This window comes from Podarcis liolepis (assembly GCF_965112155.1).
Source record: "Podarcis liolepis genome assembly, chromosome: 9".
Classification (NCBI taxonomy): domain Eukaryota; kingdom Metazoa; phylum Chordata; class Lepidosauria; order Squamata; family Lacertidae; genus Podarcis; species Podarcis liolepis.
Window position 1 is genome coordinate 37,219,268 of NC_139564.1, and position 23,449 is coordinate 37,242,716.

Genomic DNA, 23,449 nt, shown 5'->3' on the forward strand with positions numbered 1-23,449 from the left:
GGCAACCTGTAGCCCATGAGGGTCGTTTAAACGGCCCACAAGCTGCCCCTGAACCGAGCCATCCACTTGGCGAGCCCCCACGCGCTGTGCTAAACAGGTGCAGCGTGGAGCGGGGACTCGCTTCCGTGGCACCAGAAATCGCATCTGCACATGCGCAGACGCCAAAAACCATGTCTGCGCAGTCACAGACACCAAAAATCTGATAAAACCCCCACCCTCCCATCCCACTATATATAAGGGTCTAGTGACTTCTGTTTCAGTGTATCTGAAGAAGTGTGCATGAACACGAAAGCTTATACCCAGAACAAACTTAGCTGGTCTCTAAAAAAAAATATTGTCCAGTAGCACCTTAATCTATTTTGACTGTGTTAGACCAACACGGCTACCTACCTGAATCTAGGTGAACGCGGTTCATGTTCTCCTTACTCCTGTCTCACTTATCAAGGGTGAAATTTTGAATCATGTGTATTCTACAAGAACTGCAACGTACTTGAGATAAGGAAAACGTGCACCATGCCCTACCATTCAGATGGGCTACCAGAACACTTGAATCTCTCACTGACAGCTATGTTGTTATCTTTTGTGCAGAACTGGGACAGAATGCTCCCCTATGTCATGATGGCCTACAGATCCATTGTGCAGTCATCCATGTGCCACATACCATATATAGTAATGTTTGGAAATGAGACTACTTTCCCCATAGAATTGTTGAATGGAGCAGATGTACCGGTAAAATATACAAACCCTACGCATATTTACTGAATTAGTTGATATTTTTAGCACTGTAAGCCCAGCAGTGAAGCTCCATCAGCATAAAGTCACACAGAGGCAAAAGGAGCACTATAATCATGCATAGAAAGGGAGGGAGTGTCTGAGGCAAGAACCAGAGAAAGTGGAAACATCTAACTGTTACGTTGCAGCAAAAATAAAGAGGTTCATACACAAAAGTTTAGCAGAGTGTCAACCATTGCCAGTTCTAGGTGGGAATAGCTTTGTCCTATACTAAAATGGACTCAAACCATACCAGGGCCCTGATCCTGCAGAACAACAGGTCAACAGCTTGCCACAAATGGCTTCATAAATGAATTTTTCTCACTGACAAAACCAGTTCTCAGGATGCAAAGAAGTTAAGACATCAATGTCTTATACTCATGCACAAACTTTGTAGATGGCACAGATTCAGAAGACGACACCATACCTTGCAAAGTCAATGAATCAAGGGAGTGAGTTCCATAGAAAGGAGGATACAGCTACATCTGAAGTGGAACCATCAATGCAGGAGAATAAGCAACTGGTTCAGGATTCTTTAGGGCCCCCAAGACAAATAGAACTAAACAATTGTAGCAAGAGCACAGAGCACCCTGCTGAGTTGAGGACTATCATTTGGATTAGCTGGATGTAAGAATTAGACTCCCTACCTCCCAAAAGGGTGGGTAATGTAATGTAATGGGACTGTGGAGCATTGGGAACACCTATAGCTCTGACCTAAGAAGGGTTGACTTGCTGGAAAAGGGACGGCAAGAGGCAGACAGAAACAGAAAAGGAACAACAGCCTAGGAGTGTGTCTGAGAGGGCTGATGAAGCACCAGTGGGGACTCATGAGGTGCAGAAGATTCTTAGAAGGAAATTGTTGCTAGATAAAGTGACTCTGTATGAAAGGCCCTTGAAAAAAGGCAAGTCTGCTGTTAGATGGATACACAGCAGCCTGGACTGCTGCACATTTAACCAAATTATTGTATGCCACCCCCTAGAGGTGGCTGCAAATTTCCCTGTTATCCATGAAATCAAGTTATTTCGTAACTACATGTCACTGTGAGTGCCAGCACCCACCAGGAGAGGTACAGAAACAAACTAACACCAAAGGGCCTTCAGCACCTGCTTCCAGCCCTGATTATACCTACACACTACTGATGTACCAATGTACAGCAAAGAGCCTTGGTTGGAAGACACTGATCCCAAAATTGCATTGAATATGGCAGCTTGTGGCTCCACCCTGGCTCCGATATAAATCCATGTATATGACGTCAGAACAAAAAGTGCTCCTGGGAGTGTTCATTAATAGTTGGACAGACTTAGAGTAAACCTATTGAAATTGAACAGCCATAAAACATAACTTTTGGCCCATTGATTTCTTGGGTCTACTTGAAGCATTACTAGGTCTGGTTTCAACTGTCTACTTCTGCTTTTATGCTGTGATTGTTGTTTTATGATATTCTAATTTAATACTGCATCTACTATTTTATGTTTGCAAGCCACCAAGATTAATGTTATTGGGCAGCTTCTATAAAACCTATAAATAAATCTAAGCCCATATCTGGCTTCAGAGTGCTGGACAACAGGATCCTAGCAAAATTAGATGGTTGTCCTCTTTATCTCCATCTGTGGCAAACAACATGAAGAGTGGGCAAACAGCATCATATACTACACAATTTTTCTTTAAAAGAACCAAGCCTAAAAGTTTTATATCAATATTTAAATGGTCATGAGGCAGCAAAACTTAATTCAAATATTTAGACTAGCAGTATCATCTGCACAGAACCATTCCATTTAGATTCTGAATGTGTGCAGTACTTTGAAATAGAGAACACAGAGGTCTTATATCAAGGTCTTATACCAAGGCCTTATACCAAGGCCTTATACCAAGGTCTTATACCTTGGTATAAGAAGGCCTTGGTACCTTGGTCTTATACCAAGGCCATATTCACACAATTAATTCAAAGCACTATGATACCACTTTATAAACAGTCATGGCTTCCTCCAAAGAATTCTGAGAGATGTAGTTGATTATGGGTGATGAGAATTGTTAGGAGACCCTAATTCCTTTTCCAGAGCTATAATTCCAGAGTGGTTTAACAATCAATATCTCTTCACAAGGAACATGCAATTGTAGTTCAGGGAGGGGACTGTGGTCTCCTTCAACACCCTTAAACTACAACTCCCAGAATTCTTTGGGTCAAGTCATGACCTTTTAAAATGGTATCATACTGCTTTAAATGTATGGCTGTGAATGTGGCTCAAGTCAGAACTTTGGTCCAACCGGCAGAAGCTTGCCAGGATTTGAGACTGGAAACTTTCCCAGCCCTACCTGGAGCTGCCATGTAGTTTGGACCTTTTACACGTGTATGCATGCATAGGAACCAACTCCTAGGAGCCAGGGTTCCTTTGCCCACCCCCAATAAAACATTAAAATGGTGTGTGTGCACTGCAACCTGTGATTGATTATGCGGGGCAAGGCTTACCTGCCTCCCCACAAAATTTTATTCAAGTTGGCACCCCGGTTGCATGTACTCTAGTATTGAGCTATGGATGTTTCCCCATTGGCATCATTAAAATCTAATTTACAATCCGAGGATGAAAATACAAATCTATATTTCAGAGAGAGAAAATGCCCAACTGTCACGCATCATGTAATGTTTGAAATCTGTGCGCGCGCACTATTTTCTTATATACTGTCTATACTGTACAATCTTTTTCCTTTAAAAAACAACAACAATTACAGCTACAGCATTTGATTTACAGTATCTTGCTCAACAAACCACGCAACAGAAAGTGGTCACACTGGAAACCAGACCCAGCATCATTATTTACAAAGTAAGTGAAGAGTCTGACATCACATGGCTTTACAAAGCCTTATGCTACAAGCCCTTTTGCCTTCCAAAAAGTCCTCATTTGTAGGTCATGCTCTCATTATCTAGTTCTGGGATCTGTTTTGATTCAATTACAGAAAATTACTAATAGTTTATTCCGAACTGACCAGCTCTTCCTAACCCTTCTGTTTTATATCTGTTCTTAATCCCTTCTCCCACTCCTGCCTTTGACATGCCAGGGAGGGAACTACATTTACAAATTGGTGATGATTTTGTCATTCATTCAAAGAATACATTCTGTTCTGTTTCCCTGGACACAGTTGTTCCTCTTATTGGGGTTGTTTATAGAGTCAGCACTTGAACTTTACCTCAATTTGCATCTCTACCATATCCCAAACGCCATTCAAAAGAAAATAGGTGTGTATTTGAAATCAATGGGCATTTTACATTACCAAGCCCTTGTTAATTAGAAATGACTATATGGCTTTGGACAGACATATAATTTCTAACAAGAGAAGAGTGGAAGATATGGGTTTGAGCTACCTCAAAGTACTTTATTTTTGTAGCCACAATAATCAAAAGGAAGCTGAGGGTTGAGAAAATAAGGGTCAATAGTTTTAGGTAATTTAACGCACAAGATCCACTGTTTGCACTAAAAGGGGGGAGGAGAGAAATTCACCAAACTCATTCAATGACTGCGATAGTAATGGAATTATTAACTCAATCACATAGACTAACAATTTTCTCTGCATGGATCTTCTTATCAGAAATTAACTGTATCATGACTTACTACAACAGTTAAACAGTGAAAATAACATACAGATATTCCCCTTGTACACCTTCATACCTCTCAGCAAGGTTCTCAAAACTATTAAGAACTGGCACAAGCTAAACTGGGGGCAAATGAAAGTAACTTTGTGGTTGTGGATGAAGACTCAGCTGACATAAGGAGTCTTTAGGAAATTCCCAATAAGCAAATTTGTTTGAAAGAAAGATGGGGCTTCTCAAAAAGTAGGTAGTGGTTTCTACGTGCTTCAGGTGGGAGTCTCTAGGCAAACAGAAGTATAGAAGTTTGTAAATTACAAGGAGGAAACCCGTTTTAAAAAGAAATCAAAACTACCTAAGAAGGGGTTAGGGAGAGGAGGGGATTGGTTTGCTCAAGCCCATTAACAGCCTGTAGGGGTCATACTGGAGTGCAAGTAAAAAACCTGAACTGTTTTGATCTGTTTTATGGTTCTCTTTTGCAGGCTATCTTGAAGATCTAGCTCAATAAATTTTTTTTTGAAAATCGTCAAAAACGCCTCTTCCTGCACCAATATAAAGGTGTACCCTAAATGGGGTAGGCTGCAGGCCTCACTTGTATTATATTTCAATAGTATGCAGTATGCATTAATCCAAAAATAAAAGTGTCAAAAATGCAAGCTCAATTCCCTCCTGGTTTCTGGGATGATGTACAAGAATCCAGGGGTTCCCCAGAGGCTTTGTCATTGTAGGTTGTAATGTTTATGCCCAGCAGCCTCCTGCATCAACATGGTATAATGATATTATCACGCCATGTACACAAGGCTTCTGTGTGTGTGTGATGCAGACTAAGACATCAAGGAAGGTTTGGGACTTGTGTCAGGGATCCCAACAGATCTAGAAGGCCTCAGTTCCGCAGCAATTCCATCACGGGCAACACCATAAATCTATCACCTAATTATTTCTGAAATTTCATCTCTAATTGATGATATAGTGTTTGTACAGCATTGTTGCCTCACTGCTGGGGCTTTGTACGCACCATTAATCAAAACAGGAAAATCTTTCAAGTACATTAGAAGCCTTTTATTTTTCGGAACCCCAGTTTATTTCTTGTGCTCAATCTTCTATATAACAATTTTATATATATTAGTGAGACACGCATGGGTACTGACTCTTTATACTAATTATATGCTTTTAAAAATAATTACACACATTCCTTTGGATTGATATATTTGTTTCCCTCCTTTGACTATTGTCGATTACGGGGGGGTAGCCTTGCTACAGGTTTGCTTTGTGAGCTCCCTAATTTCACTTACCGGTACATGTTCTCGATATCCTACAGTAATTATAATGGTTACAAATAATTATACATGAGCGATAAACCCTTTGCAGTAGTAAAGGATACCATTCATACAGCACTCATATGCTTTCCCTACCTCTGAACCACTCAGAGAGAGAGAGAGAGGTCATGAAAAATCTCTAAGCAGTTTACATAAAATATATATGCCACAAGTTTTATCACCCCTTCCCCAAAAGTAAGGTATACAACGTTTTAACCAAAGTCTGAACACAGCCACTTCACCAAGTGCATATAAAGCCTGCACAGAATGACCAAATATCCCCAGTGGTATTGAAAGAGCACTTGTAGTATTCTTTTTTTCAATGCTCCTACCAAGTATTTGTAAAGTACTTTCATTTATCACTCCAAAGACTTGTATGTATTATCTTAACAAGGCTCCTGTAAGGTAGCTCAGAAAGAATTGAAAGTACAGTACTGAAACCTGGTGCCATAAGCATATGCATGTAATGAAACCTGGGACCCAAACAATTTTAGGATTGTTTATGACTCGCAGCTACTCAATTTGCCTTTGTATTAGATTCAATTATTATAATTTTCTCTATATTCTTAACACACAACTAGGCTGCAAAAATGATATGGCTGCTTTATGATGCGTGTTGAATTCTATGCTGGTTTCTTTCAGTTTTTGTGCAGGCTTTTACAGATTTTAAGTATTTTGAATTTTGGATGTTTTAAAAGTTTTTAACATGTAAGCAGTATTTGGTGGTGGTGATTTTTATACCTGTACACTGCATTGTGAAGAGTTTTTTACCTGAAAAGCAGTTTATACATTTATTAAGTAAACAAACAGTTCCAAATTTACTGATGGAGACTAACACAGAAATATCATGGCCTGTCAAAGGTTAGCCTGTGAGTTAATGGCTGAGAAACAAAGTAAGATCTTCAATCTCAAAACTTGTTCTTTTAATTATTGAGCCATCAGAACACAAACTGACACCTTCAGTATGGATACTACCACAGAGATATGAATATCAAAGAGGAATGTAAGATTCCTATTCTGAGGCAGAAAAAATGGCCTATTAAACTAAGTACTGTCTACTCTGAGCTCTCCATGGTCTCAGATCAAGGTCTTTTTCAGCACTGCTGCCTGAGCTCCTTTCCCAACTGGAGCCTTGGAATTTCCACACATAAAACACCAAAGAGTTGCCTTCTTGACTTAGGACTCAATTGCAAATGGTTTGTCCCTAAGGCAATAATTTCACATTATACTCTATTTCATCTTGTTACACCTGTGGTGACCTTGTCCACAGCTGAACAACTGAACAATTAAATGCACAGTACATAACCCCCATGTGGCCAGGCTCCTCCTCCGGCTAAGATTGAGGCCACATGGTTAAGATCATCTTTTTATATTATGAAATCCCTAAACTGATGGGAGGGTGGGGCAAGATTTTGGTTTCACGAACTAGCCTTCTGAATGTTCTGAGTCATGGTTAGAGAATAATGTAGCATTTGCTGCTTTGGCCTAATTTTTCTAGTGTTCCTAAGGACATGGTAAATGTAATCTCAACATGGATCACAAGACCAATTCATCATCCCCAAATCCCCTGAAATGTCAGATAAATGGATTTTGTGAATTTGACCTGGTAGCACCCATGTCCTGCTGTGGTAAATTACAAATACAGTGGTACCTCGGGTTAAGTACTTAATTCGTTCCAGAGGTCCGTTCTTAACCTGAAACTTAATTCATTCCAGAGGTCCGTTCTTAACCTGAAGCACCACTTTAGCTAATGGGGCCCCCCACTGCCGCCACGCTGCCGGAGCATGATTTCTGTTCTCATCCTGAAGCAAAGTTCTTAATCCGAGGTAATATTTCAGAGTTAGCGGAGTCTGTAACCTGAAGCGTATGTAACCTGAGGTACCACTGTATATGATGGACTCTGTGTGGACACTGACTAGATTCATTATGACAATATTTCAGAATTTCCATTCTATCGTTTTTGCAGCATGATGTAGGTTTATTCAGCGTTAAGTCCCATAAACCAATGAGACTTACTCCTAATTAAGTATTCATAGTATTGCATCCTTAAACTGAGTGTCCTATTGTTGAAGTCATTACCGTAATAAAAACCTCCTTACAATTTTCCTTCCTTCTTCTGAGTAGGTTTTTACTCTCTGCCTAGCTGCCATTCCATCAAAACTATGTACTTTGTACTCTCCATCTCCATTCCCCCAAACATCTTCCACGTACTCTTGGGAACACACATTTAATATTCTGCCCAGTGTTCTTATATCACATGCTGGGGTTCAACATAAGGAAATGGTAATACAGCTAAATAAAATAATAGGCAAGTGTATACATAAGAATTAGCATTATATTCTAAAGCAGGGATAAGGAACCTGTGGTCCTCCATAAGTTGTTGTGTTTCAACTTCCATCAGCCCCAACCAGCATTTCTTATGGTCAGGGATAGCAGCAAGTATACATCTGGAGAGCCACAGGTTTCCCATGCCTGCTCTAGATACACAATCAATATAGAGTTCTTTTTTTTTTTAATGACATATAGGCGTAGTGTTCTGGTATGTTGGTGAAATCCCCCCCCCCAAAAAAAATAGCATTATCAATTGTCTTATTTCTTTAAAAGAATGTAGAAGACAGAATTAAAATACTGCAGAGATTTTGTAGAACTGAACGGTGAACTCCCCTAATAAATGAAAGGCATGGCAACATGTACAATCTTAACTGTACCACTGCTGTGTATTGATCAAAGTTGGAGGTGCAGGTGACTATTATGGGCTGAGGAACTTTTGAGGCTTCTGAAAGTGGCTCCCCACCCCCTCAGTTACTGCCAGTCAGCACCATAACTATATATATATATATATATGCAGGTTTTGGTGTCTTCGGGTGTCTTTCCGTGTAAGAGTTGGGGTGTCTAGGCGACGTTTCGACGAGGTCTCACTCGTCATCTTCAGGCTGGTGCTTTCGGCTTCTTGTTACTGGAACAGAGCAGGATCTCAGTGTTTGAGTTCCTATAAATACTGTTGAGGGGGTGTGGTGTATAGCCTCCAACGTTCTGGGCAGAGAGGAAGTTCCCAGGTTAGTGTGCCTTTTCTTCTTTTGTTCCTTAATTACTTGAGGGATATCTTGAGTGATTTCTTGAGTGATATTCTGAGTACCACTTAGGTGGGTCATTAAGTGTGGATTAGTTGCTAAAGCTTTCGTGTCTTGACCTCTTGAGCTTGTGAAGAGTTTTTCTGAGAAGATGGCTGTACTGCACTTAGTTGTGCTCTGGCTTGGCTTCGTGTATAGGGGCGAGCTGTGGTTTTGTGCCCTGTGCCAGCCAGATCTGTGTCGGGATTGCAGGGGGGTGCAGCATCCGGAGGTGCCACTATGGTTTGGCTACTGGATGGTGTCTGTAATTTATCTGTGGAGAGGGTCTGGGTTTGGGTCTGGTGTGGTTGATTGGTGATGGCGTTCTGTGTGCCTCTGGTTCTGGTGTCGGTTTTTGTGGGGAGGGCTAATTTCCAGATGTCTGGCAGGCGGGACGTGTCGTCACGCTTGTTCATGTTGTGAGGGTGTTTCTCTATCTCGATGGCTTCCATGATTATTCTCTTGTGGTGATGTTCCATGTTAAAGAGCAATTTGGAATCTGCAAAATTAATTTCGTGTCCTGTTTCTTTCATGTGTTGGAAAAGAGAGGAAGTTTTTTCTTCTTTTTTGACGGCATTCTTGTGTTCTGCGATACGTGCATTTATTCGTCTGTTTGTTTGTCCAATGTACGTGGCTGGGCAGACTTTGCAGGGTATTTCATAGACCCCTTGGTTTTCCAACTGGATTTTATCTTTGGGGTTTCTGAGGATATTGGCTATTTTTTGGTTGGTGCAAAAGGCTGTTTTGATATTGTGTTTATGGAGGATTTTGCTAATTTTATCTGTAGTGCCCTTCTGGCTGGCACAGGGCACAAAACCACAGCTCGCCCCTATACACGAAGCCAAGCCAGAGCACAACTAAGTGCAGTACAGCCATCTTCTCAGAAAAACTCTTCACAAGCTCAAGAGGTCAAGACACGAAAGCTTTAGCAACTAATCCACACTTAATGACCCACCTAAGTGGTACTCAGAATATCACTCAAGAAATCACTCAAGATATCCCTCAAGTAATTAAGGAACAAAAGAAGAAAAGGCACACTAACCTGGGAACTTCCTCTCTGCCCAGAACGTTGGAGGCTATACACCACACCCCCTCAACAGTATTTATAGGAACTCAAACACTGAGATCCTGCTCTGTTCCAGTAACAAGAAGCCGAAAGCACCAGCCTGAAGATGACGAGTGAGACCTCGTCGAAACGTCGCCTAGACACCCCAACTCTTACACGGGAAGACACCCGAAGACACCAAAACCTGCATTCCTGTACCCGTGAAAATCTACGAAAGCAAATATATATATATATATATATATATATATATATATATATATATATATCCATAATTTTATTTGTATGCTGCCATGGATGTAGCGGGGGGGGGGCAGCTCCCCCCATCAATAAAAACAATAATACTTCACTAACTGAGGTTCGGCCTCTCCTAACAAAAGCCTGCCTGCCTAACATAAATCCTGACCATGCCCATGCCTTTCAGGCAGCTTACAACATGTAAAACATAATTACAAACATAACAATAGTAGTCACAAACAATGAACAAAACATACACAGCCAAATGAAACAATTTCCACATGAACTGGAAGATCTAAAAATAAAGGTACAAACAATGAACATCAACAACATCAACAAAAACCTCAAAACTATACCTCAACCCAGTGCTATTTTTCTAGAAAAAGAGGCGCCAGAACTCACCACAAACGCCTTCCTTGTTCTCTTACCACAACAATGGTGCCCACCTGAGAGTTGCCAGAACTGAGCTGTGGTGAGTTCTGGCTGAAAACAAGCCAGAATCTGTTCCACAGCATCAGCTTTTATAGTGGAGTTAGTCAGGGCCCCACCCTCCCAGGCCCGCTAGGAAAGGACAGCAAGGCAGGGAGCAGGTCTTCCAGGACTCACAGCCAAGATGCTCACTGGCCTTCATATCTTTCCTTTCCCATAAGGAGCATTGTTCTCTACCACCAGCCCTATTTTTCTTTCACAATAAGTCTGTGAGGTAGGTAAAAGGGAGGAAGTGATGAGGCCACCAGGCCCCATTTGCACTCTGCATTTAAAGCACTATCACACCACTTTAAACAGTTGTGGCTTCTCACAAAGAATCCTGGGTACTGTAGTTTGTTATGAGCGCTGAGAGTTGTTATGAGGCCCCTATTCCCCTCACAGTAGAGGTATCGGCTGTCAGACCACTCTGAGAATTGTAGCACTGTGAGAGGCACCTTTAACAAACTACAATTCCCAGGATTCTTTGGGGGAGGCCACAACTGTTTGCACCAGTATGATAGTGGACCTCGTGGAAGTGTGGGGATTTGAACCTAGGTCTCCATGATCCTAGTTCAACACTCCAACCACTGCACCTCACCTGTTCTCAGGATGGCCCTGATGTCCATAGGAAAGTGCTTACACAAACCTAACTGAGTCTTTGGGTCCTGTGGCCTTTACCACATTCTTGAAGTTATTTCTACAGTAATTATATTCTTGTTATTAAGTCCCTTTTTACATACTACAGTCTTCTCTTTTCCTATAATTAGATTATTTTAACTATCATAACTGTCAAGTTCATCCTGTATATAACTTTTCTCTCAATGAATGTAGTTAAAAATCAGATTCTATATCCCTGTTTTTCCCCAAGTTCCTAACAATCAAATGGGCCTGCTGAAATTAACTTTTGTCATTTGCAGGTGGCAACCACAATCAGTAAGGTAGACAATACTATTTTTATTGCTCTGAAGTATCACAACTTTTCAGAGGTAAAACACTCAAGAAGAATAAGGTGACTAAGAAGCTAACAAAAGCCCAAACAGTGGAACAGTGGAAAAGGAGGGACTGTTATAAAACTACTTGTGAGCAAAGTCATATAATTATCACAGTGAAGTGCTCAGGGTTGAACTTAAAAGTAATCACATGGAAGCACATGGGCAAAGTTGGGAGGTGCAGCCCAATCCCAGACATATTTACTCAGAAGCAAGTCCTGCCAAGTTTACTGAGGCTTACTTTTAGGTAAGCAAGTTTAGGATTGTGGCCTTCATAACAAGCTCAGGACATGCGTAGCTACTACAGTAGCACCCCATTTTCTTACAGCAAGGCTGTTACTTGTTATAAAAGAATGCCAAAATATACAAGGCTCTCTTCAGAAAAAGATCTTGCTTACACAGTGAACCAATGACAGTGCTACAAGATGTGGTGTGTGCTGCTGTATACTCCGTTAACATGTTATTAATAATTATTAAGAGAACATGTAAGGACTTTCCTGCATAGCTGCATGGAAGGGAGGAGGGACAGAATTAATGTTGACACCTTATCATCCTAACACTATAATGCCCTGCACTTTTCATACTGAACTACAGAAGGATTACGTTCTCTTAGAGGTGATACAATGCCTTGTACCCTTGTAGTCTCCACCGGACACAAACAGCATCACAAATGCTTGGTGTCAAATACATGTATTTTTATTCAAACGTCTCATAGTCTTTAATAAGCAGGTTTGCTTTTCTTTAATCAAAAGTACACACAAGGCCTGAAGCACCGTCCATTTACAGTGGTGTAGTGGTACACACACACCCTTCCCCTCCAAATCATACACATCAGAAAATCCTAAAAATACTTTAAAACTAAGCACCAACGCTTAAGAAATAGGGCACCACATTTTAAAAGCTGGAATTTTCACAGCCCTCTTCCCTGACAGGCCACAGCACCTTGTAATATAATAAACACTAACTTCCCCTACAAACAGCTACAGCGAATGGGTAATAAAACTTGCAATCATTTGGAGGGGAGAGGGGAAGAGAGACACACCAAGCCAACCCAAGTATAGCCACACAAGCAGCAAGGGAGATTCTTCCCTAGCGAGCTAAAATGGAGACAGAATTTCATCTCTGCCCTAGAGAAACAGACAGAAAGGGCAGCAGCACCAGGTCTAGGTCAAGGTCACTAGCGGGGCAGTCTGCAGCTGCTTGCATAGCTGTCTTCAACCGCACAGACAACACGCTTCCCAAAACTCTCAGTTCAGACTTTCAATGCACACATACACAACAGGCTCTTCCGTTGTTGTTTTTTTTAAAAAAAGAAGCCTCCACAAAACTCTCTGCGTGCTTTGAAAATGCTCATTTGCTCTTAAACTGCACTTCATTGAATTTTAGGGCTGGGCGAACTTTCAATCAAAAGCCCTCCGAGATTTATACATAGGAAAATACATAATTTAAAACTGAAAGGTTACTGACCTTGCCCCCCCCACCACTCCCCCCCCCCGTTTTTGAAGCAAGTGACCAAAGAAAAGCAGTAGCAGTGGACGCAATTGTAGCCCTTTTAGACATCCAGGAAACTCAATTGTGCAACCTCTCTGAACTAGCTTTTTAGGATAGGGAAACCTCAATATTCCAAAACCGAATCCACTAACGCGAGGGCGATTAGACGGTGATGCGGGGTGTGTGTGTGTGTGTGCTTAGAACAGTGCCGGGAGGGGCCCAATAGGGCGCCCTTCTCCCTCGGCTTTGCGCGGCAAGAGAAAGGAGCAACGTTGGTGCGCGCGATCCCTCCGGTGCCATTGGTGTCTCCACCTCTGCTACGGTTCATGCGTGGCAGGCTGCTAGTGTGTGCTTGGGAGGGGAGGGAAGAAGGCAGAGAGAAAGGATGAGGGCGGGAAGAAAAGTGGGAGGGGGAGGTCAGTCCTCTCTCCAAGACCCTTCCCCTGATAAACTATCGGAAAATTATGTATCTGTGGAGAGAAGGAAGTAATCGATCGCGCTCTTTTGTCTGAGGCGAGAGGAAAGGCGGCGGGGGCCCCCACCCCGCACACAAAAACACGCGCAAGGCACACACGCCATCCGCGACAACCTTAGCCCTCTCTCCCTCTCCCTCCCTCCCCAGTGAACTTCAGGTGACCGACCATGGCTTTGACACATAAGCAGTTCAGCCCCGCCGACACTGAACCCGGGGGCAGAGCCAGGGAGGGGCCGGGCAAGCAAGCGGCGAGCAGAAGTGCCGGAGGCAGAGCGCAGGAAAATGACCCCTAAATCCACCCACGCCGCCCCCTCCGCCGCCGCCTTCCTTCCTCCTTTCTTTAGAGACACCAAGCCAACGCGAGGGCTCTCTTTTTTTAAGACAAGACGTATTATTTGTATGTGTGTGTCCCCACACACAACACACACTTTTATTTCCTCCTCTTTCCAAGAGCGCCCGATCGCTTCTTGCTACCACAGGGAACCAGAAGAAAAAGTTAACTGCTTTGCAAAGAATTGAGGAGGAGGAGGAAAAATCGGGGGGGGGGGGGAGCGGCGGGTTGGAGGTGGAAGAGGAAGAAGCGGGGTGGGAAAGGAGGGAGAGCGCGGGGTGAGCGGCTGTGTCAATGTGTGGTGTGTGCATTGCCTGCAGGCTGTGGGAGGAGGAGGAGGAGGGCACTTTTCCGAGTCCTTCCTGCGCTCTGCTGCTCTGGTCTGGGGCAGCGGCGGCGCTGAAGCCTCCGACTCGCCCAGGCTCCATCTGACCCTGCATTTTATTGCAGCCGCGAGGAGAAGCCCCGAGCTCGCTTGCCGCCGCCGCTCTGCAGGGACCTCGCATGCCACGATCTGCCTCCCGTGCCGTCCCCCACCCCCCAATATCATGCTCGCTTCTCCTCGGCGGCAGCGAAGCAGCAGCCCCGGATTCTCTCGTGTGTGTCTCTCTCGCTGTGTGTCCCCCCCCCCCAACGCCGCCGCCACCCGCGCCGCTCCCTCCCTCGCCCTCCCCCGCCGCTCTTCGCCTCCTCCTCCCCGGCTCCGGGGCCGGCGAGCCCAGCCGCAACCTTTAGCCGGAGACGGACCTCGCGATTGATTCCGCGCAAGGCGCCAGCGAACCGCTTTCGTTTCCAATTGTGCAACTCCCCACCCCAATAAGAATAACAGTAATAGTAATAATAATAAAAAGAAGCCTCTTCCTCCCCCCCCAACACATACACACACACAAACATACACACCCCAGCCATAAAGAGAGAAATCCATTCACACACAAATGCACAATCACAAGAAAGGGGAGGGAAGAGAGGACGAATAGAGCGAAGAAAGAGAGGGGAGGGAGGGAGAGGGGAGACACACACACACACTCGGTCTCTCCGGCTCGCTCTCTCCCTCGCACACACACACATACACACGCGCGCACACATGGAGGGGGAAAGAGGAAAAAAATTAAAAGGGCACAAGGCTGTTCATCACCAACATGGCTGCCTTAGCTCAGACCTAAAAGAGGAATAACCCAGGCTGTGTCTTTGTCAGTTTCACCTCTGTAACCCTAAACTAATGCACAAAACAACGGAGGAGGCTGCGGAGGGGAAGGAGGCAGGCAGAGACCGGGGGGTGGGGTGGGGGGAGAGAGAAAGAGAGAGGGGGCGAGGGAGAGAAGGAGAGAAGGGGGAAATGGGGGGGAGGGAGAGAGGGAGAGAAAAAAAAGGAGCACTTACGTGAAGAGAGGCGCTTGGGTTGCTCCTGCTTCCTCCTGGGCATTTTCCCCCCTTTTCACATTCTCCTCCTTGGTTTAATGGGGGATCAAATATATATTTTTTAAAAAGCCCAAAAGTGGGGCAGAGGCAGGCACAAAGCAGGGGCAAAGGGTGGCTGCCCAGCAAGGGCTGGTTTTCTTCTCCTGGGCAATGGGGGTGGGGGGGTTGAGAAGCTGCTTTTCCTGGAGCCAAGGAGAAGAGCCCCCCCCCCGCCTCGCCTCTCTCCCCTTTTTCTTGCCCTTCCTCCCCCACCTTTTCTCTCTCTCTCTTCTTCTCTCCCCCCCTCCCCTCCCCTCCCCCGGTCGTGCACCTGGCTTGTCCCCGGTCGCAATATTCTTCAATAGAAATGGATCTAATGGGCGAGGGAGAGTGTGTGCTCATATGCGGTGTCAATAATGAGGGCTGGTGCGGCGGTGTCTATGGCTGCTCCCTGTGTGTCTCCAAGCCCCTAACTAACACTAATGCAGGGATCAAAGGGCAGCGGCGGCGGCAGCAGTGCTCACAGCTCACACACAGGCTGGAGAAGGAGAGAGAGGCAGAGAGGCAGAGAGAGGAGACGAGACACACACGCACACACACACGCACACAAGGCAGAGCAAAGAGGAAGGTGCCCCCAGGCTCCTAGGCTGTACTTTACGCACAAACCGAATCGCGAGCGCTCCTCGTAGCGAGGTTCAAGGGGGGACAAAGGCAGGCAAAGGGGGCAGCCCCAGCAGGATGCAGCCCCATTTTCCTCTCAAAGACGGAGGGGGTGGGCAGGGGAAGTTTGGAGTTCTCCACATTAGCCGCGTTGATTGTTAAAATAAAACAGGGTGTTCTTAAAATTAATACTAAAGGTCAAGTTGGCGCGATTGAGAGTGGTTTTTTATGGGTAGGTTGAGATGACCTTAGTAACGGCATTAAAAAATAATAATGTGTATTATTTGGGAGTTTAAAGAGGAACTCTTCTTCCCCCCCCTGCGTCCCCCCCCCCCCGTTGATTAAACTAGAGGGTGAAATGGATTTTTTTTAATAAAAAAATCAAGTGGTGAGTAGCTGACTTGAATTATGGACAGTGTGCTATCCAAATGTGGAACACTTTAGGACGGCTTAAAACCGGGTTTGAGGGGCGAGGGAGAGGATCAGCATGAAAATCATAACTCCTTGATCTGGAGAACGGGAAGGGGAAGGGGGGAAGCAAGACTAGGTCACCCCTAATAGTTGGTTTTAACTGCTACATGATGCCCCTACAGGGCTCGCAGTCATCCTGACTTATGAATTTGTACTTTATTCCTACATAAATGCAGGTATGGGAAGCTTTATCTATAAGCATTTCCAAGGTACATTATGAAGCCAGGGTTGCGGTTGTCATTAACTGATACCTGCTTTCATTACTGCACAAAAGCACACATCTTTCTTCAAAGATAAACATGAAGGGGGGGGGGGGAGAGAAAAAGAGAGAAAAGAGACTGGGGCTCAAAAGCACAAAAGGTACTCCGTGAAAGAGAAGTGCTCTTTTTGTGTGAGACTTGCAGTCATTTGGATAAAGGTTCACTCAGAGGTGGCTCGCGATTTAAACTCTTAAAACCTGTTAGTACAATTGGAGTGAAATGATTTGAAGCACAGTTGTTTCACAGAGCTTTTGCTTTGTGCGAAAAGAACAAAATCTTTGAACTTAGTAGAAGATGTAACATGAATTATGACTCAGAAGAAAAATAACTATTTTCAATGTATTATTACGCTATGTGTTCCTCTTTTTTGTTTGCTTGCTATTGGCAATATTACTCATTTTAGTACTTTATATTTATTATTGCTGGCCATGAAACACTTGTTTTAGTTTAAAGGGAGAACAATGAGCGTATGCGTTAAAGAGATTGATAGATACACACCAGCAGTCCATATTAACGACTGATTCAGACAGGTCAAAAATTGATTATTTCACATGTCTAGCACCAAATGTACATAGTGTATACATTCACTGGGAGGCCCAAACCAAAACTGGTTTCTACTATGTGAGTACTATCATCAAACATGACCCTCCATAAGCAGATTACCTGCTCTTTATTCCTACACAGAAATGCCATCTGTGTGGGAAGTTCATTTTTTGTGAAGGAGACCAAGTTCAGTTAAATTAAGCATGAACAGGTACTTGGAAGTTTGTATGCTCTTCAAGTGTAACAGAAGCAAATATTTCTGAAACATAAACTTATAATGTACACAAAGACATTTTATACACCCACAAGGATGCAAAAGCTCAGTATTCCATGGAAACTCCAGTGTGACAAAGAAACAGGATAGGGGCATGAATATAGGAGATGGTCCAGTCCTCAATTGCTGGTATCACCAGAGGCAGTCTTAACCATCCTAATGTTATCCCTAATCATCCCCCCTTTGCATTCTCACATATAAGTGAATGGGTCCATATAAGGTAATACTGTACATGGTACACATTTGTTTAAGGACCCTAAATAACAACAACAGACCTTGTGGGGGCTTAGCTTTCACTGCCTGGAATCCTACAGGACAATATAAGGTGGTCTCTGCACCTTCTGTAAGACCCTGTCTGTTGCCCCCAAGTTGTTATAGTATTCACCTTCTTTATCCATATACTACCTATCATAACAAATAGACATTTAGCTAGTACTTCATATAATTTATCATCATGTCACACTATATAGACAATCCTGCACACATTTCCCCCCCACATTTACAGGCACCTGATTACAGTGCCAGATTTATGTATAGGCTAAGTAGGCTGAAACCTAGGGCCCAGTGGCGTAGCGTGGGTTGTCAGCACCCGGGGCAAGGCAAGTAATTTGCACCCCCTAACCTGTGGATTTGCGCCCCCTAACCCGTGGATTTGCACCCCCTAACCCTAACCCCCAGATGTTGCGCCCGGTGCGGCCAGCCCCCCTGCACCCCCCACGCTACGCCACTGCTAGGGCCTCTAAATGTTGGGGGCCTAGCCAGCCCTCCCGCTCCCCAGCGGGCAGTCTCCCCTCTCCCAAAATTTATTTAGTTTTTTACAACCATTGCATGGTGGGATTGCAATGGAGGAAGATTATCTGAAAGGATAAAGATAACAGAATTTATCCAGGTTTTCTGGATGCCTTTGAGGAAACAAGTTTCACCACCCCTTTCCCCATGTGGCGTCTCTACTAAGGTTATCATAGAAATGGTAGGGGAGATAGTGGTGTGATTTGTGGTGTCATAGCTCTTCTGGTACCTAAGCACAAGCAAGCCCAACATGCTTAAGCCCTCTAAATAGCCATCAGAATTCTCTTAGGCTGTTTACTATCACTTCTGCGTCAGCCACTTCTAGTCCCATGGCCTATAGGGATTCCTCAGAAATAGGTTTCAACAGCATTTGAGTAATTTAAATGTTTATATACCACTTTTCTTCTAGGAAAAAAAAATGCATTGTACTAGTTATTTGTGTAGTGAAGCCCTCAGAGTACATCTCAGTTCAACAGCCTCACGCAGAGGCCAATCTGTACTAAAACCTAGCAGAAAGTATTGGATGTACAAATGAGGATAGAATGGAATGAGGCAGAGAGATAAACTAAAGTGTTGCACAGAAGTGCAGTTTTTATTTTATACTGACATTGCACTTCTATGCCTGCATCATGCTGAGAATAAACTTTTTTTGAAATCAGTGGGATTTGCTTCTGGGCAAATACTTTTTGTTGCGTGTTCAGACCCAGAAACCTCCCCCGTAAATAAATTCACACTTGGCTCAAATTTTAGTTTTGGTTTTTGGTAGAATTTAGGCCACAACTTTATTGATTACAGAAAGTGAGTGGTTGCATAGACTCTAGTTTGACTAGCTCCCTGCTATGCACGTAGCGCTGACCCAGAGTTCCAGCATAGGTCAGCAAAGGGTGAACACCTGGGTAAGCAAAAAGTTGGGAATGGACTATGTCCGCCACCCAGATGTCCCCTTGGACTCTGGCACGGGCATAACCCCCCTCTCAGGGGTTGACCAAACCATTCGAAACGCTGGATTCCTTTAACGGAATACCCTTCACATAGGGATGGCAAGAGCGTTCTTCCATCCCTATCACCTGAACCAGAGCCTATCCACAACCTTACAAGTTGTGACAATTTGCTACGCGGCAGGCGAAACCCAAATGGCAAGAGCCAATCAGCCAAGTGGGGGAAATTCCTGCCGTGCCCCTGTCCCAACAACAGACGACAGACGACGGCATAGCAAGGTCAAACGCAAAAGCCCTAAAGGTAGGAAGAGGTGGGCAGGTGTTCCAAATGCACGCACCGAAAGAGGAAGCTCTGGGTCATGTGCATGGGCATATATAGGTCCCTTGATCTGTTAGGACTGCGTCCCATTGGCCAGATTAAACCCAGCATCAAGGGACCTACCAATCGGGTGTTGTGGCTGACCAATCTTACCTACCCACAACACAGGGGATCGGTTTCCAGGTCTCACCGCAACACGTGCCCTCTTTAAGGGAAGACACGATTTGCTGATAGTTCAATGGGAATTGTTTCTGAAATAAAAGATTGTACTGGTGCATTCTTGGCAGCCATCTGCTCCTGCATATATGATAGATGATCCCTTTTGATTCCTTTTACAAAGGTGGACACGTTAAAAACTTTCTGTTTAGTAGAATTTCACTTTTGGCGGTCTTAAAAAACAACAACTATAAACATGCACATTTCTTAATATAGAAAAGTGTCCAATACACTCAAACATTCAGGACAGGGGAGGATAGAGAAGAGGAAACTTTTCATTCTTTTATTGTCTCACTCATCTTGCCCAGGCTTCCTTACCTCTATGCAAAGATCTGCATGCAGAAACAAGCTTTCCTGCTGCACGTGTCACTTGCTAGAACCACAGGTATAAATCAGGAACCACAGGTGTAAATCAATGCAATTCCAAAATTGGATCAGGAACGACAGGTAGAAATCAGATGCATACCAGCATGCACACGCTCAATCCCCAGTGAATTGTGTTTAGTTGCATTTGTATGTTAAAAGTCAGTACAATGTGGATAAAGCATCTGTACTCAGTTGCATCTCATGCATATTTATGGTTTCTGATCCAGCAGCAAGTGATGTACATACAGAAGTCTGCTTATTCGGGAGGATATCCTTAGCTGGATTGGGGTGCTTAGTTTTCAAAAAAATATGTGGATTGGAGAAGATGCCTGTGACTGGTCTCTTTAAAGAAATTGGAGTTCTTGTTGAAACTGCACTGAAAAGGATATATCAAGAACTCTGGCCAAAAGTTTCAATATAAGGAATAATTCCTACTCAAGAGTTGAAATGAAAAACGTGTGTATTCTGCTAAGAATAACAGTTTGAAACTAGTAGTAAATTTAAACACAACGTGTAAGTACGATAGTTTTAAAGTAATGGTAAGTTTGGATACAACGTTTAAGTACAGAAATAATGTAGTTTCAAATATACAGTGATATAGTACAAAGGTACATGAAATACCAGTGCACAACAATTGTTTTATACAAGTCTCAATAGCAGTCAAAAATTCTTTATTCTTTATTCCTTTATTCTTTATTTTTTATATAATGTGGACTCTTTTTGACTGCTATTGAGACTTGTATAAAACAATTGTTGTGCACTGGTATTTCATGTGACTGGTCTCTTGGCAGCTGCTGCTGCTCCTCTGCTCAACCTGGGAGGATCTGGGAGTGGAGCAATTGTTGGAGGCTGTAGATCTTCCAGAGTAGAAGAACTGGTCTCAAAGGACGTGCAATTGAGGAGGTACATTTCCCCCCCATAGACATCCTTTAAACTGAGAACTTGGGCTCAGAGGAACCTTTTACTTCCCCTTCCCTGTAAGCCTATGAAAGCTTCTTGTTTCAGCCTAACTATGAGCACTTTTATCTGCACAGTAGTCTCTATTGCCAATATTCAGAGGTAGCACGAGAGAAGTGCACATGCCATACCCTCCAACATTTCTCTGATGAAAATAGGGACGTCCCATTCCATAATGATCATTTCACTATTTATACCCCACACATCTTACAAGGTTGCCCCAGCCACTCTGGGCGGCTTCCAACACACATTAAAACATATTAGAACATTAAACATTAAAAAAACCCTTCCCTATGCAGGATTGCTTCAGACAGCTTGTGGGTTGGATAACTCCATACCCTCCAACATTTCTCCAATGAAAATAGGAACATCCTAAGGAAAAGCAGGATATTCCGGGATCAAATAAAAAACCAGGACAGCTTTTCTAAAGCAGGGATTTCCCTGAAAAATAGGGACACTTGGAGGGTCTGACATGCCCTTAGCTGTCTCTAGTTTTAGATTGTTTTATGTGTGCACATTTTTAAAAACATTATTTTCCTGAATTCCACAGCATGTAGGAACTTACTACTGCCCTGTCCTTTCCATTTTCTGTCAAGCACATCCACACATAGGAAGGCCCAATGTAAGATTCAGCATTGTTGATCAAGGCCCCAGGTAGCTAATAAGGATATACCCCTGCACTGGCCCTCATATTTTTTAGGCCCTCAGTTTCTCAGCTCAGCCAAAGTTATTTGGGTGGTCTTGGGCCAGTCGTTTGTTTACAGCCTTATTTTCTGCACAGGGCAGTTGTTGTTCTTGTTGTGAAAATAAAAGACTGGGGAAGGAAATCCATGCATGAATGCCATCTTGATTCCCTTGGAGGAATATAATAAAATCATTTTTAAATGAGCAGGAGACAATCTCAATAATGTATTTTCAATTGTAGTGTGTGAAACTGCCCTTTAGCTTTTAGGCCTTGCAAGGCCTAAAACATGCAGCAGAGTGAGTGTCATGTGGCATGGAGGGCACACCATCAAAGATGGCTCTGAGATAGGATACTTTAGGCCAGCCTTCCCGGTCTTTGTGCCCTTCAGATGTTTTGGATGACAACTCCCATCCTCTCTGACTGCTAGTTTATTCAGCTAGGGCTGAAGAGCATCGTAGTTCAAATTATCTGCCGGGCATCTGACATTGGAAGGCTGCTGTTGGCTGTGATAATTTATTTAGGATGCAATACAAAATGGCTGCCTCTTCACAGTCTCCTCTTAGAACTAAAAGAGTCCTCCCTTAGGCAGAGGAATTTGGAAGTCATTCTCTAGTCTGGCTCTGCATGTCTAGTCTTAAAAATATAGCATTATAATATACTACACAATGCATTTTTGTTAACAGTGGACTGTTATTCTAGACAACAGGGGAATCCTCATTTTCGAATGCTCCCTCATGTTGTTTGTAAAACATCAGGACCAAGAGTGGCACACCTCTCTCCCTGAAGTGCTAGTTCCCCACCTCATTCATAGAGGATACCTGTGCCATGGGACGGTCCATGCTAACAGAAGGCCTTTGCTACCTTGTTCTGCTGGTTGTGTGTTTATAAACACTTAAGAGCTCTTGTTTTAATAGTATCTGTCCTAACAGACAGGGCATTGTCAATCAACATGTTGAAGAAAGGAGGATGGCAAAAACTGGAGGCAGTTGAAAGATGTCCATCTAGCCTTTGTAATGACAACAGGGAGAGAAAAGTGATAATGATCTGTAATTGCCCTACACCTTGTCCACCCTTTCAGCTGCACCATACATTTAAAGCACAATTATACCACTTTAACAGTCATGATTTCCCTCAAAAAATGCTGGGAATTGTAGTTTGCTAGGGGTGCTAGAGTGACAATTTTCAGAGTTCACTGGGAAGAGGGATTGATTGTTAAACCACTTGTGGAAATTGTAGCTCTGTGAGGAGGAAGCCATTTAAAGTGCTATCATTATGTTTTACATGTGTTGTTCTGATATGGCTTCCTGGGCACAGGGAAAGCAGGGCAAGCAAGTGGATATCGGCAACAGTGGTAAGGAGGGGAAAATGGGTGCACTCAGGAAGCTGGCTGCTGAGGGGATCTTGCACAAAGGCCTCCAAAACATGAAACAGGCATTGCACATAAGATGCTCCTTCACAAAAGGGGCAGGAGTGACTGAGTCCATCTCTAGTAACTCACACACCATGCACTGTCAGAGCCCTGGAAATACCCAAATCTACATTATGATAATGATGCACATCACACTATACAAGCCAGGCAGGCTACCTTCCTGTAATAGCCATTTTTCAGATTATATTTGCAAAGTATCTTTGTGAAAAGAAGATCTTGTGCAGCACTACAGGTGAAGGACAGAACAATTTGTTTCACTTCAGTTTCACAGGTTCAGAGGCTCTTACCTGTATATTCATAGCAAAAAGAAAC

At 43.6% G+C, this 23,449-nt stretch overlaps 1 protein-coding gene across 3 annotated transcripts in view; it reads right to left on the reverse strand.

Moving 5' to 3' along the window:
- ZNF827 (zinc finger protein 827) overlaps positions 1 to 10,560 on the reverse strand; it is a 116,516-nt gene extending 105,956 nt beyond the window's left edge. Inside the window, exon 1 of one of the 3 annotated variants that reach the window (XM_083519864.1) lies at positions 10,481 to 10,560. Coding sequence is in view for 2 of the 3 variants with exons in the window: in XM_083519863.1 (XP_083375989.1) it covers positions 491 to 515 (25 nt within the window). In the remaining variant the exon portion in view is untranslated. Of the gene's footprint in view, positions 1 to 390; positions 626 to 10,480 lie in introns of those variants that run through there. The other 2 variants (XM_083519863.1, XM_083519862.1) reach the window with 2 other exon arrangements.
- Positions 10,561 to 23,449: the final 12,889 nt, after the last annotated feature.